Raw genomic sequence first — 16,231 nt, 5'->3', positions numbered from 1 at the left:
GAGTTAATTGTGCATCCAGGAACAGGACCCATAATCCTGTTTCATAATGTGATGTTAAGCAGGGCTGTGGAGTCGGAGTCGTGGAGTCGGAGCCGGGAGCAATTTTGGGTGGAGTCAGAAGCAATTTTGGGTGGAGTTGGAGTCGGTAGAAATGTACCGACTCTGACTTCCAAATAAATTTTGATTGACAAGAAGCAATTTTGGGTGGAGTCAGAGTCGGACAGTAGAAAAATGTCGGAGTCGGACAGTGGAAAAATAGAGGAGTCGGAGTCGAAGGTTTGGCATACCGACTCCACAGCCCTGATGTTAAGCCACATTAGCCCATTTCATCAGACACAGTAAGAAACTATAGTTTATTTTAACCAGGATTTGAAACTCTAAAGCCATGGCACAACAATCAATCATATTAACTTCAGTTAATCAATAATATAAGCAAAATCATATTAAAATATCATCTGCCATGGGTTAATGCATAAATATATGTTTTAGAGTGTTTTTAGTGTTTTTGTTTGCCACCCTGGACTCCTACTGGGAGGAAGGGTGTGATATAAATTTAATAAATAATACAGGTTATTACAAAGCTGTCTAACATTTTATTTATAAATAAGAATAAATGAGTTCAGAATCTGTTTAGACCTTAGTTCAACTAAAACAGAAGCCTTAAAGAAGGTGCTTAATCATATATAATAAAAATCAATTCCTGCAAATTCCTAGCATCTTCTTATTGATCAACCAACTTCCAACCATCTAATGCTTCTGTAAATTTATCGTTCTCCTTCATTGGTGCAATTGGGTCACATGCACACAACACATGTAAGGCAAACTTAGCATGCATATAAAGCACATAGCTTCCTCCAAAGAATTCTGGGAACTGTAGTTTACCCCACACAGAGCTACAATTCTCAGCAGGGCTGTGGAGTCTGAGTCAGAGTGGGGAGCAATTTTGGGTGGAGTCGGAGTCGGTAGAAATGTACCGACTCCGACTCCTCCATAAATGCAAATGTATATTAACTAGTAATAACAAATTTACTGTAGTAAAATGGTAGCACAAGGCATTTCATCACCACCACGTAAATCCAGAGCTTGGAAAAGTTACTTTTTTAAACTACAACTCCCACGAGCGCAACCCCTGGTTTCCCATTATGTCTGAATCAGGTCACTGTGGACCTTTTTTCCTCATTGCCTGCCTACAATTAAAAAATAATAAAATTAAGTTCAAAGGACTGGGAAGGGGAGGGATTTGGGGCCTTTTGAAGTCATTTGTTGACTATCCTTAGCCTATTAGATTGCCTGTGCCACTCCCATTAATCCATTAAATTATGTATAAGCAAGGGACAAATCAGGACCATTGTGAGCTTCTTGAACCAAACTTGATTGGCTGCAGTAAATGTGAGCATCACTTGTCTTGCTTTTGGTGAGCCCCCTTTGGAGATGAAATGTTCTTAGCTTCTATTATTTGCAAGCTGATGAACTATTCCATTCTAGTGAGAACTCTCTAGGGGGAGGGAGTCCAGAGAGATGCCTAGTGCTGGGGCCAGAATGAGGTTAAAACCATGTTAACACATCCCAACACAACCCTCTATTGTTGTGTTTTTCGTCTAAGCGGGCTGTCCTAACATAGCTCATATTGTCTACTCCAGAGGGCCATTCTCTTAGCTCTTGCCCTGGGAGTAGTGAAGAGGTGGCACTCTGTTGAAGAAACCAGCTGAAAGCCATCTCTCCCTCCTTGTGTGGGTCTGCTTTCCCCCTCCAGTTGAGGATGAGAAGGCGGCAACATTTACTTGATTGATTTAGATTTGTCAATTGAAAACATTTTGGTCAACTAAAAATATTCCCCCATCTTGAGCAGATTTTAAATATAATTATTCTTTATTATATGTAGTACTCAAAGTCAGAGATGAAGATGATTACAATTGTAAAGGTGTTTTCCTCTCTTCCTCCCATGGGAGGCAGTGCCTCTTTGAAGATGGTGCCTGCTGCAATATATGTGTGTGTTCTATAAAAATAAAAGTATGCCACTATTGACAAAACAGTTGGTGTATTCATGTGCAGATTTATGTAGAATTAATTAATTAAATAAATAAATGATGGGCTGTATTCAATTAAGTCCTGCTCGAAGTAGAATCATTGAAATGAATGAACCTAAATTAGTCATATCAATTACCTCCAATGGGTCTGCTCTGAGTAGGACTAGCATTGAATACCACCTGTTATGATTAAATGGTTAAGATTATCTTTAATCAGGTGGCAGCCTTATAGTGATGGTTCCTAGGTAAACTGTCCTTGAGATATGTCTGTGTAACAAATCAGGCCATTTTAAGAACGAGGAGCCCTGGTGTATCAGATCAGTTTAGGTCAGGATCCTACAAGGAGGGATTGAAGCTAGTAGCCATCCCTTCACTTGTCCTCTGAAATTAGTATTCAGTGGCATAGTTCCTTTAAACTTGGAGGTGCCTGATAACAGTCATGGGTAATAGCCCCATAGGACATTTTGTTCAGGTTTTCATGGTATGAGTACAGATACAAACCCAGTGCAGATGTAATGTTCCTGATGCATTAACAACATGCAAACATGCATACCCTTAACTGCATAGATGGAGAATCTCTGGCCTGTGGGCCTAATTGGACCCCCATGCTTCCTAATATGGCCTGCCTGACCATTTTCCATGGCCATGCCCACCTATCACTCCTGATGTCACAGGTGTGAAACAGGTGCACACCTGCGAAACTGATGACACACCTGATGTCATACATGTGAGACAGGTAAAGGTGCAGTTGCAGAGGAACAATCAAAAGCTTGCAAACTTTACATATGAATTCCTCCGCAAGACAGTGGTTAATACTTTACAGCAGCACCAGTGGTGTCTACAGTCATTGCAAACTAGAGCTACCCCTTAACCAGGATCTGAAACCCACTTTGAACCATGATTACAACATAGATACAGTTGGATCTGATATAATGGTTCACTGTGGTGTTCTTTTTTTTTTTTTCAATAATTTTTATTCAGATTTTCATAAAACATACAAGACAAAATCATAAAACATTCAAAGACAAAAAACAAAATCAAAAATAGTTAAACAAAAAGAAAAAAAGAAAAAAAGAAAAAACAAAAATAAAAAATAAAGAGTAAAATATTGACTTCCCATTTGTCAAAGATCAAATCAGTTATAAGTCTATAATATATAACAATCCTGTCTCTTAAGTCATATTATAAAATCACTTTCCTCCAGTAGTTATCTTACTTAATCATCAAATCTCATAAACATTACTTTATTCTTTCCACAAAAAGTCAAAGAGAGGTTTCAATTCTTTAAGAAATATATCTATCAATTTTTTTTTCCAGATAAGCATATCGATTAATCCATCTCATTACTAATTATGATAATCTTATTGTCATAACCATAGTCAAAATAAACATTTCAATTAATCCATCACATCAGAATCTGTTAGGTTCAATAATTTCAGTAGCCATTGTTCTATTATCTCTATTAGTTCCATTTTCCATCTTCCATCTTCAGTAGTCTTGTTAAGTCCAGTAATTTCAATATCCAATCTTCCATTATCAGTATTCCATAATAATCTTGCTGTCAAAGCCATAGTCATATAGTAAGAGTCTGATGGGAATTACCTCTATCCCAAATATTTTCTTGCCATCCATTCTGAATAGGTTGCTGAAATACTGCTGTAAAATCATATCTCTGTTCTTTTTTTCAAAATGCACTGGGTCATCTCTTAAAAGTTTTTCCATTGTCGCATGGCTGCAGTTAATTCCATAGATTTTCTCTATATTGGGCTCCATCACATCATTCCAGTCCAGAAGATTATCCATGCCATTGATAACTTTATCTCTAGAATCTTCATTCATTTCTTCAGAGATAACATTGAGTTCCAAACAATAGATTTTATTTCTAAAGTCCATAGACTCCAAATCTTGTTCCTGTTCCACGTTGGTTCCAATCTCCGGGATCTCCTCTCTCACAGGGACCCCTATTCCAGTCTCCAGGGTCTCCTCTCTCACAGGAACCCCTGTTCCAATCTCCGGGGTCTCCTCTCTCACAGGGACCCCTTCCAGGGTCACCTCTCTCACAGGGACCCTTATATCTTTAATCTCCTGCTTCATTTTACTCAATTCAATTTTCGTTATCTCAATCTCATCCATTATTTTCTGAAACATAGTTATTTCCAGATTTTCAGCCACTTTCTTAATTGCCATTTTAAAAGAAAAATATAGGAAAACCACTTCTTATTTCAGCAACAATTGGGTTAATACTCCAAACTTGGTGACATCACAGTATAAACAGTGCAGACAGCCTTATCTCTCCAATAGTTAAGTAAACAAAATGCAGTTCCCAGGATCGAAACAATTAATGGCAATCGTCAAGAAACAGATTCGTCAAAATAAAATAGACCAAAAAGAGAGTAGTCTCAAAACAGTATAATATTTTTCAAAATAAAAATCTGGAATAGAAATCCCTCTTCTGTGTATATCTTTAGAATGCAAATCCAGGACAGCTTTTTGCAACAAAAACAGAGATAAGCTATTAATTAGTGCGTAGCAGAGAGAAGTTATGGCTCCCCAGTGAGATGTCAAAAACTGATCAATCTGGCAAATCTCTTTTAAACAGCAACAATTTAAGTCAAGTAAAAGAAAAATATAGAAAGAAGGGTGCTTGCCTGTTAGTGCGTTCTCTCTTAGAAGATAAGATGAACGTTCGCTTTAACAGATAGAGCTTGCTGTTGAAAATCCGTCCCACCTTCGTCGGCTGGACCTCGTCCCATAAATTAATGAGATCTGGTCGTCCCAACAAAAATAGGCTTTGAGGTTAATCTCTTCGTTTCTCCCTACCCGGGAGAAGTTTAATCAGTCAAAAAAAAAAAGAAAAAACTGACTGATATATCTGAATAAGCTTCTTTTGAGGCAGGAGCCCGTCTCAAAAGCAGGCACAGGCTAAGTCACCCTTCCCGGAAGTCCACTGTGGTGTTCTTGATGGGGATTCATGTTTTGGGAGGGAGGGGGCAGGGCAGAAAGCATATAATTGCATATAATTGCAGTTTAAAACTTTACAGGCCACAGTGTTTCTAATGTAGAGCCCTCCATAGGATCTCACTTTTGTTGTTGTTGTTATGTGCCTTCAAGTTGATTATGACTTATGGAAACCCTATGAATCAGTGACCTCCAAGAGCATCTGTCGTGAACCGCCCTGTTCAGATCTTGTAAGTTCAGGTCTGTGGCTTCCTTTATGGAATCAATCCATCTCTTGTTTGGCCTTCCTCTTTTTCTACTCCCTTCTGTTTTTCCCAGCATTATTGTCTTCTCTAGTGAATCATGTCTTCTCATGATGTGTCCAAAGTAGGATAACCTCAGTTTCATCATTTGAGCTTCTAGTGATGGTTCTGGTTTAGTTTGTTCTGACACCCAATTGTTTGTCTTTTTTGCAGTTCACGGTATGTACAAAGCTCTCCTCCAACACCACATTTCAAATAAGTTAATTTTTCTCTTACCCACTTTTTTCACTGTTCAACTTTCACATCCATACATAGAGATCGGGAATACCATGGTCTGAATGATCCTGACTTTGGTGTTCAGTGATACATCTTTGCAGTTGATGACCTTTTCTAGTTCTCTCACAGCTGCCCTCCCCAGTCATAGCCTTCTTCTGATTTCTTGACTGTTGTCTCCATTTTGGTTAATGACTGTGCCGAGGTATTGATAATCCTTGACAAGTTCAATGTCCTCATTGTCAACTTTAAGGTTACATAAATCTTCTGTTGTCATTACTTTAGTCTTTTTGATGTTCAGCTGTAGTCCTGCTTTTGTGCTTTCCTCTTGAACTTTCATCAGCATTTTTTCAAATCATTACTGGTTTCTGCTAGTAGTATGGTATCATCTGTATATCTTAAATTATTGACATTTCTCCCTCCAGTTTTCACACCTCCTTCATCTTGGTCCAATCCCGCTTTCCGTATGATATGTTCTGCGTAGAGGTTAAACAAATAGGGTGATAAAATATACCCGTCTCACACCCTTTCCTATTGGGAACCAATCGGTTCTCCATATTCTGTCCTCACAGTAGCCTCTTGTCCAGAGTATAGGTTGTGCATCAGGACAATCAGATGCTGTGGCACCCCCATTTCTTTTAAAGCATTCCATAGTTTTTCGTGATCTACACAATCAAAGGCTTTGCTGTAATCCAGAAAGCACAGGGTGAATTCCTTCTGAAATTCCTTGGTCTGTTCCATTATCCAGTGTATGTTTGCAATATGATCTCTGGTGCCTCTTCCCTTTCTGAATCCAGCTTGGACATCTGGCATTTCTCACTCCATATATGGTATGAGCCTTTGTTGTAGAATCTTGAGCATTACTTTACTTGCATGGAATATTAAGGCAATAGTTCGATATACCTCTGGTTTAAAACTCCCTGAGGCTCTGGAAGCTCACTGCATGACCTCTTACCAGCTGTATATCCATGGTGCATGGCCATCATTAAGAGATGTGGGTGCACAGTCCTTAAAGATCAGCTGTGGGTAGGATTCCTGCTTCTTCCATTTGCTCCAGAGATGTGAAGGCCTGGGGGGGGGGGAACAGAAAAATTTGGAGATAATTCTTTTTTTCAGGAAAAAACAGAAAAATTCAGAAACCTCCCCGCAAAAATACATTTTATCCTGAAAATTTCTGGGTTTTTTCCAAGCTTTCACATCTCTAATTAGCTCCATGGTTTGGTGACTGTGTGATCTCTATCTGAAGGTGTCCTAAAGTGGTCGATATTTACCTCCTCGGGCTGCTGGAACTGTACAGAGAGTGAATAAAGACCTAGAGCTTGAAAGGGGGTCAAAAAGAGGCTAAGGCTGGAAAAGAAGTTAATGAGGTATAGTGCAAAAGAATTAATTGGGGACTATGAGCCTCAGAAATAAAGGGCATGTAGCACAGTGGGGAGGAGAGCCTGGCTGGGAGTCCAGAGTCTGTGAGTTCAAATCCCTGCTCGTGTCTCCTGGGTGTAAAGGGTCAGCTAAAGATCACTTCCATAGTGAGTGGCTCAGGGGTTATGTGCCCTGCCACCTGTGCAGCCATGGGCAAGCTGCATAGTCCCAAGGAGCCCAGTTGCCCCCCCAGCTGAGGAGGCCCTGGCCAGCTGGGGAGGACTAGCCTCAGAGGGAGGCAATGGTAAACACCATCTGAATACCGCTTACCATGAAATCCCTATTCATAGGGTCACCATAAGTCAGGATCGACTTAAAGGCAGTCCATTTCCATTTTTACACAGTCTACCTCCCTTGCTAATGAGCAGTCTCTGTATTTAATAATATCGTTCAACAATACAACATCATTCCTTATTTTTTATATTTTATGATTGCTAGCAGTGGTAATGGATAATTAATAAATGTTGATTATATATTGATATTTCTTGACTTTATTTCATTTACATTCTTAAGAATTTGGGTAGGAGTCGACTAAGTCCATCAAAGCATCAGTGAACTCAGAAGTACAGGAAACCCTGCACTGTTCTGCCTGTGTTGGCTATTGCTCTCTTCTTGGTTGTGATATCTTGTTTCTTTTCAGAGAAGCAGAGTCTTTCAAGGAACAAGGAAATGCCTTTTACGCCAAGAAAGACTACAATGAAGCATTCAACTACTACACAAAAGCCATAGGTGAGGAGAAAGGGAATGGGAGGAGAGGGTACTTTTCTGGCTTTCTTGGTTTGCTAATCTGAGAATTGGTGCAATTTGCCTGTCGTGTTGGTCACAGCAACCTTGATTTCCCTCAACCAAAAGCTCATACTTTGACTCTTGATTTGTAACACATTGCCTTAATTCAGGGCAGGGAGTACATATGCGGCAACAGATTTCCACAGTTAGATTCAGCATCCTGGATGCAGAGATTGCTGTAAGATGTGTGTAATATCAAGGGCTTGCTTGTGCATCAGGCTACACTGTTGATTCTCAGTATCATCGTTGAACTAATGTGCATTCGGGTATTTGTATAAGCAACCTGTCAGATGCCTGACAATGTCACATGTAGAGATGTAAAATTTTATAGTCCTGAGAATCTTGGTTTTATAGACTATAAAAAACAAAGTGGCTAACCTTTATATTTTTGGAGACAACTTGAATTAGCATTATTTGACTGAAATGCCAGAGTGGATCTTTCCTGAGTTTTTCCCCTTATTTTTGCTCTGAATTTTCCTCAACTAGCCCTCCGTCTTCTCCGCTGCCCCATTTCTCTACTACTCTTTCTTCATTGTTTATCTGCCCAGGGCAAATGCACAAACGCCGAAATAAATGATATCTCCTATGTGCCATTATGAAGGGGGAAAGGAAAAATATTACTGGGGCACGGGATTCATACAAGATCACATTTTCTCTTAAACTTTAATTGCTAAAGAGTAATAACATCCAAACAAAACTCAAAACCTTCTGATTTTTGGCATTTTGTAGGGATTCAAAATTTTGTTCACTGGTGAATGGTGTTCCCCTTTTGCGTCTGTCATCTTGAAAGGACAAGGATTTGGGACGGAGTAAGGTGCAGACTTAGCTTTGTTGTACTAACGACTCTCCTGTTGCATGTCCTTTAGATGCATGCCCCAGCAATGCCAGTTACTATGGGAACCGAGCTGCCACACTCATGATGATAGGCAAATTCCGGGAGGCACTGGGGGATGCCCAGCAGTCTGTCAGGATGGATGACAGCTTTGTGCGGGTATGTGATTCCTTGGGTGCAGCTCCCCTGGTGCTAATCTACATTTATAGCACATGCTGTCAAGATTTCTCCTGACTCCCTCTTCTCTATCTTCTCAGGGACACCTACGGGAGGGAAAGTGCCACCTATCACTGGGGAATGCCATGGCTGCCAGTCGATGCTTCCAGCGAGTTCTAGAACTGGATCATAAGAACACACAGGCTCAGCAAGAGGTAAAGTGTTCTCAAGGCTAGGTTTGCCTGAAGAAAGGGATGCCTGGGGCGGCTGTCCTGAATCGACAACCCTGATTTGTTTTGTAGCATCTTAGGACATGTTAGCCTAATTTTAGATATAGAGCCATTCAGGAGCATGTGCAAGGTCCAAGGCAGCACACCAGATATTTATGGGATTCAGCGTATGCAGAAAAGCAGTCTTGAATATCGCTCTTGGAAAGGCAGGGTACAAAGGTTTTGAATAAAACATTTAAACCTTTCTTTAAAGATGTTTTTAATGCTTTTTTTAAAAAAAATGTTTTTAAAGATATTTTGTTTTAATATATTTTAAAATCTTTTATGATGTTTTAAAGTGTTTTTAGTGCTTTTGTTTGCCGCCCTGGGCTCCTGCTGGGAGGAAGGGTGGGATGTAAATCAAATAATAAAAATGAATAATAAAAATAAATAAAACCTTAGATTGTTTGCTGGAGGCTAAAAAAGGCTGTTCTTCATCAAGCTTATAACGGTGCAAACCAATAGTGTTCTTGCTTTCTCTTCCAGCTGAACAATGCCAGAACTGTCTTAGAGTATGAGAAAATTGCTGAAACTGACTTTGAGAAACGGGATTTCCGAAAGGTACAGATGAAGAGCCTTGCAGTTGACCACCCAATGCCTTATCTACAAGACCATGCAGTCTTTCTCTGGGAATGAGTTGGAAATGGGTTTGGCTCTCCACCCTCCAGGACTGAAAGCTCTAGGGATGCCTCTGGATCCTAGTTCCCTTGAGTAAAGGTCTCCCTCAATGGCCTTTGGTTGTCCCCATATGCCCCTGCATATGGTCAGAGTACATGTTCATAAGACAGAACAATTTTGCCCCACGACCTTGGTGTTCAGGCCTCCATCCATCCTGGTGAATTCCTACTTCACTGTCTCCCAGTTGCTTAAGAGGAGCTGTCTTGCCAGAGACAATCTGAAGTTTGTTTTAAGGAAGAACCCTGCCTTGTCTGTGGCTTGAGCCAGCTCTCCCCAGGCTTCTCTGTTCCCTAGGAAGCGTCAAACGTGCCCTTTGTTTCTGGAGAAGAAGCACCTCCTTCCTGTGGTCTCCATCATCTAGAGAGTCTTGGCGCTTCTCACTGCACCCAGTGGTGATGTCACCTAGGGGAAAGGGTGGGGGGAAGGGGGAGTTGAGAATCCAGCTGAGCCTCAAGCCAAACAATGCCCCCCTTCTTGTGCAGCTGTCTATTCCCTGGAGCAGCAAGAGAGCCTGTGAAGTCACTCATTGAGACCTGGAGCTTGAGTTAGCCATTTGTCATGGTAGCCTTTGCTTCATCCTGCCCATATTGTTTTAACACTTTGGGTCTGTTGAGTTTCTAGTGCTTCCCGCTTCCTTTTGTGATCCTAATGGGAGTGCTGTGGTGTATATAGGGTGGTTCCTGTTTCAGGAATGCTCCTTTTGGTTGCCTCAGACCACAAGTGTGTGCACAGTAGACAGGCCACATTGAACCACGATAACAGATCTGTGTGTCTAAACCCAAATCTGCCCCCAATCAAATTGAAAGTGGATTATGGTGAGTCCTATGGCACACAAATGAGGAGTGTGGAATACACACCTCAGACATCTGCCGCTTGCCTCCCCACACCCTCTCCACTGTTTTTCCCTAGCCAGGTTCCAAAGCTGGAAGAAAACCTCTGAGAACAGGTTACAGGGCAGAAACGCACATACACTGGGGAGGATGTAGCACCCACTGCCCATGTGTCTATTTTGTACTTAAAACAGAACCTGTGTGCATCTTGTTCTGTGTGATTGGGGCAAATCTGGGTGAAAACACACAGATCAGCCATCATAATGTCTAATTTGACTAGAACAGACACCCTGTCTCCAGTGCTATAAGAACAAGATTTTACCCTCTGGGTTTGTAACATCAGGGAACAAATCTATTTACTGATGGACAGCTATCAGTGTACTTCTGAGAGTCAGTTCATGGATATCCTTGGTCAACTATCTTTGCACTGGGAAGAAGCTGGTGCATCCTACATTCTATCAGGTACCTAAGAGGCACGTGAGATTGGTGCTGCATAGAAAGGCTTGATTCATGTCATCTTTCCACAGGAGAATAGCCCGGAGTCAGGCCTCTGCCTGTACAGACTCTATGCATGGAGTTCCCACCTTGCATCTTCCTTGTGGACAGGATTGTCAGCCAGATGTGTATGTGAAGCCAACCCTAAGCTGTCATTGGAAGCTGTTTAGTTGGGCTGAGTGAGAGCCTACCCAGGGAACAGTGCAAACCAGCTGTGCATACTTTAGTTTTAGCTCATACTTTTACCTTGTCAGGGGACAGGTAGCTTTTATCTTAAGTATGTAGAGGCAGCTAATGTGGATATATGTGAGCATCTGTATTTTAGAATGTGTTGTAGGAGATTCAGTGTCAAGACAATAGGTGATGAATCTGCAGTCTGCCTTTAGATCCCTAAGAAGAGTCTCCTGTATCAGAACAAAGATCCATCTAGTCCGACCTCCCATTTCCCACAGTGGCTAGCCGGATGTCTTTGAGAAGCCCACAAGCAGGATATGAGGGCAATAGTCCCTCCCTCTGTTGTTTTCCTAACAACTGGTACGCTATACCTCTGAATGTAGTCTCCATTACCTGTCATGGTAAATAGCCTTTATAATTCATGTATTTATTGAATCTCTTTTTAAAGCCACCTAACCCAGTGGCCATCACCACATCTTGTGGCATTGAATTCTATGAATAAATTGTGTGATGCGTGAAGAAGTACTTCTTTTTTACCTGTCCTGACAGAAGCCTCAGCGGTCAGGTCCATGGGTGGTGGTTCTAAGTTATTCAAGTTCTTTGATCTCATTGGCAGGCATGGAACTGCCGCTTATGTTCAGCTCCTGGTCTTCCCCATGCTCACTAGCCTTTTCCCCCCTCCTCCAGGTAGTCTTTTGCATGGATCGTGCACTGGAATTTGCCCCCGCTTGCCACCGGTTCAAAATCCTCAAAGCAGAATGCTTAGCGTTGCTGGGTCGCTATCCCGAAGCACAGTCTGTTGCCAGGTAGGAACTGCAACAGCTAGAGCACAGGCTTGGTAGGGAAAGTCCCCGTGCTATGAGGGGATGGGGGAGGGATCTGTCAAACTTGGATTCCAAAGTGAACATGCCTAATTTGATCTGGACACAACATGACCCAGATCAGATAATGGGTCCACTGCCAAATCTAGAGTTCCATAGATCCCTTTATGAGGTGGTTTGAGGGTTGCAGCACTGCCTTTGTTTTTGAAAAGGCTGTTCATTGCCTTTTTAAGAATTCAAAAACAGGTAATCCAACTGCCCACTGCCTGGATCAGCTAATGTGCAGAGCTTCTTGCTGCCACACACTTTAAATACAATACATTGAGTCTCCCTGGGAGCAACAGGACTTAATGATGTTCTCTCGCTCTCAGAGGGATATTGTACACATGCTGCCATGTTTTTTTCAGTACACTTACCCCTGAAAAGGACAGAACATCATCAAGTCCCCATCACTCGGGCGGGGGGGGAGGGACTGGCTATTATTGTATTAAAAGTGTGCAGTACAAGGAGCACGCTAGCTGCTCCAGGGTGTGGGCAGCTGGATGACCTGTATTTGAACTCTTTAAAAGGCAATAAACAGCTTTTACAAGAACAGAGTGAGTGCTGCAACCCTCTGATCGCCTCATAAGTGTTTTTTTAACCAGTGTCTCCGCACAGATTTTTAAGGATTTTCCCTTAAAAATCTACACAGAGCTGGGACCGGGTGGACTTAGTTCCATCCCCATGCAGAACAGACTGGTCAGTCTTCAATTGGTACATCTGTCCATCCCTAGTCCTTTGTAGACTGATTTAGTTTGCAGCTGCATAGGTGAGCAGATTTTGCTGATGCTTTTTCTCCAATAACATTCCTGTTTGGATAAGTGGTTGAATAAGCCGTTCTGCTTTCAGGAACTCACAAAATATGGATTTTGAGGGTGGAGGGATTTTTTTCCCTTTGGGAGGCAAGTCAAAATAACCCTGCCAATGTCTTTCTTCGCTGGAAGATTTGGTGGTGTCAGAGCCTCTGCCATCGATTAACAGAATGGCCTTGAATGTAGGAGGGACTGGGGCAGAGCAGACAGAAGAATTTCTAGCTGCTGTTGACTGAGTTTCTTGGACTGAGTTTCTCCACAAGGGCAAGCTGTGAACCTTAAAATTAGGAAACAGAAATTGGGAACAGGAAATGATAGTTGGGGCTTGGTTGTGGAGTGGTCCAGAGGAATAAGGGGAAGAAAAAGCTGCTGGCAGGGATCTGAGAGGAGGAGAAAATTGGGAGGCAGAGTGGCCAGGAGCTGCAGGCGTGAAGTATTGCAAATGGCTTTGAAAAATCTAGCCATGTCTTTGGCTACAAGCCCCTTGTCTCCCAGGAATGCCTTATGAATGTTGGTTCCTCTGCTGTGGGGTAGGGATGCTCTGCTTTGGTGACCAACAGTTCTGTGATTCTGCCTTTTGTCTCTTTGCTCTGTGCCCAGTGACATCTTGCGAATAGACTCCACAAATGCTGATGCCCTCTATGTCCGAGGGCTTTGCCTTTACTATGAAGACTGCATCGAGAAGGCTGTGCAGTTCTTCATCCAGGCACTCAAAATGGCTCCTGACCATGACAAGGCCTGTCTCGCCTGTCGTGTAAGTATGAAAGGAAGCAGCTAGGCAGGGTTCTGGTGCTGACAGGCCTGCAGACAACATTGGGGGGGAGGGATGGCCTTCATCTACGTGAACTGTGGCAGACGGCACTGCATAGGTGGTATTCAGGAGCAAGGGTCATGTGTGAGGGTAAATATAAATGTTTCTACTTCCTTTCTAGAGAGGAAGCATGCCCCTTTCTGAGGTATCTAGAAATGGCTTACGATAGTCCTAATCAAGGCAGTGTACGTGTGAGAGAGATGCCCTTGTTTAGGTCAGTGCCTTCTGTGACCCATGTGCATCGTCTAAAAGCAGAGTATGCTCCCTTAATCCTTCTCTGGAATTGTGTTCTCATTAGGCCAGAACCGAAACAGCCTGCTCAGCTCAGTGGCAGATTGGGGGCAGGGACTGTGATTAACCCTAGAAATAGTTTGGGGTGGGGGTCAGGGCACTTACCATGGTGGGAGCAAGGATTCTTCTCTTCTTTTTTTACAGCTTAAAACAGCCTTTGCCAACTTGTCCAAAACCTCAAGGAGGCACCAACTCCCATCAGCATGTCTGTGCTGGCTGGGGCCGATGAGAGTTGTAGTCCAAAACATCTGGAGGGCACAACATAGGCAGAGGCATGTTTAAAAGCTGCCAGAGTGGAGCTCTGACCATCATCACCATCCTTTCCCAGAGTGCCCCTTGGAATGACTGAACAGGCTAGCATCATTCCCAGGTCACTCTGGTATTGGCCAGAGCTCCACCCCTGTTGCCACACCACTGAAGCCACTGACAGAGCTGGTGGCTTTTGAAGTGCAGAAAGGGAAAGAAAGGGCTGAGAAAAGAAGTTACATTGCAACGATGGTAAGATCCGATTCTCCCTTTCCCCAAACAGTATGAATTGCTTTGCCCTGTCAACTCTGGGCTCCTTTCAGGATTTCCCTGAAACTCCCACCCCCAAATCAGGCAAACCCTGAAACAGGGTACAAGGAGTCCAGGACTATGTCTCATATGCAAATTTATGTAGTTAGGCAACTAAGATTTCTTTAGTTAGACCATAGTCCTAGTTGGTTGGTTGGTTTTTACTGCTTAAATTCTTAAATGTTGTGTGGATTATCTTCTCTTCTAGAATGCCAAAGCGTTGAAAGCAAAGAAGGACGATGGAAACAAGGCCTTCAAGGAAGGGAATTACAAGCTAGCCTTCGACCTTTATACAGAGGCCCTTGCAATAGACCCAAATAACAGGAAAACAAATGCCAAACTCTACTGCAACCGCGGGACAGTTAATGCAAAGGTAAGGATACTTAATCTAGTTAGGATGTGTGTGTTTTCTTTTCACCAGATATCTCTTAAGCTTTCTCCCCATGCAATTTTGCTAGGAGGAAAAATGTCTCAGTTCTCCCCACCCGTCTCTGTGTAATGGGGAAAGGGCTGAAGAGCCTGTATCTTAGAAAATCTAGCTCACTTCTAAATGCCATGAGGATCACATTGGAAAGAGTCCTCTTAGGGAGCTCCAGGAAAACCTAGGAGTGCCCCCAGCTAGCAAAGGGCTGGTGAGGTCTAGAGCCCTGAAAGCGCAAAGTTCTCCATCGTTGATCCTAACATAGAGAGGCCCAAATATAAATAGCACACATATTTTGTCTTCAGAGAATGCTTATCTGTAGGAATAATAATCATGACTCATTTATAGTACTTTCAAATTTTATGTACCTCTTTGAATATTCTAAGTGCTTCCCATAAATTATCTCAGTAGTCCTTGCACCAGCATTGTAAACTGGGCAGTGTCATTGTCATCCTTGTTCTGCAGATGGGATACTGAGATAACCTGGCCTCGTTTTGTTGGAAAGCAACTTGGGGGGGGGGGAGTGAAGAAAGCTTGCAAGGCCTACCAACTAACATTCTTTCTACAGCTTGCGCTCATTCCATCCACACTTCTTCTCTGCCTCTGGGTCTATGTTAGTTAAAAATGTCTATCCCGCCCTTCCTCCCAAAGGAGCCCACGGTGGCAAACACCGAAAGGATAAACCAATATAATTAAAAAGGAGCCATTTTAGCATATGCTCAAGGGGCTTAACCATTCCAATAAACTGGCAACAAATAATGTCACCGTCCTCTCTGTGCTGTCGCCATCCCTACCCCACTACAGGCAGCTAGGATTGGCTCAGACATCATCAGTTTCTGATGACAGAATTGGGTGTGTGCGTTAAAAATAATGCATCTGCTCTGCTGTTGAGATCAATACTTTAAACTTTTAAAGTACTTTTAAAGTAAAGTAGTTGCATAACTTGTTAATGTTGTGTGGTTTAAAACTGAAGATTGACAGATTTTTGGGAAAAGAGATTTAAACAAAACCAGGAAGAGGGTTATTCCACAAGAACCAAAAAGTGAAATGTGAACCATGAGACAAATGACAAATTGGCTGCCTTTGTTTCTTGAGGAAGCTACATGCTGTGGCTCTCGGGGACCTAAGAAAACCTTTCAGCTCGCTGAACTGAATATATCTTAAGTGAGTTGAGGAAGTGTTTTCAATGGAATGGTTTGCTTTTCCCAGCGCTAGGGATTTGCAGGATGGTCATTTGTTGAAAAATATTCCTACAAACGAGTTGTGTAATCTGGATTGCTGGAATTTTGTATGGAGGCTAACTCGTGAAGATTATTCCTTTTGAAATGGGTTAAGTAACTGC

General features: G+C 42.3%; 1 protein-coding gene across 2 annotated transcripts in view; it reads left to right on the top strand.

The window, feature by feature from the left end:
• DNAJC7 (DnaJ heat shock protein family (Hsp40) member C7) overlaps positions 1–16,231 on the top strand; it is a 39,045-nt gene that overhangs the window by 8,412 nt on the left and 14,402 nt on the right. The window contains exons 2-9 of one of the 2 annotated variants that reach the window (XM_061591045.1): positions 7,560–7,648; positions 8,572–8,696; positions 8,795–8,908; positions 9,449–9,523; positions 10,998–11,093; positions 11,827–11,945; positions 13,412–13,565; positions 14,677–14,841. In XM_061591045.1, coding sequence (XP_061447029.1) covers positions 7,560–7,648; positions 8,572–8,696; positions 8,795–8,908; positions 9,449–9,523; positions 10,998–11,093; positions 11,827–11,945; positions 13,412–13,565; positions 14,677–14,841 — 937 coding nt within the window. The remainder of the gene's footprint in view (positions 1–7,559; positions 7,649–8,571; positions 8,697–8,794; positions 8,909–9,448; positions 9,524–10,997; positions 11,094–11,826; positions 11,946–13,411; positions 13,566–14,676; positions 14,842–16,231) is intronic. The other variant, XM_061591046.1, reaches the window with a different exon arrangement.

Source organism: Rhineura floridana, chromosome 11 (assembly GCF_030035675.1).
Source record: "Rhineura floridana isolate rRhiFlo1 chromosome 11, rRhiFlo1.hap2, whole genome shotgun sequence".
In the NCBI taxonomy this organism is placed as follows: Eukaryota; Metazoa; Chordata; class Lepidosauria; order Squamata; family Rhineuridae; genus Rhineura; species Rhineura floridana.
Note: the sequence above shows the minus strand (reverse complement) of the source record. Positions and strands in the feature narration are given on the sequence as shown.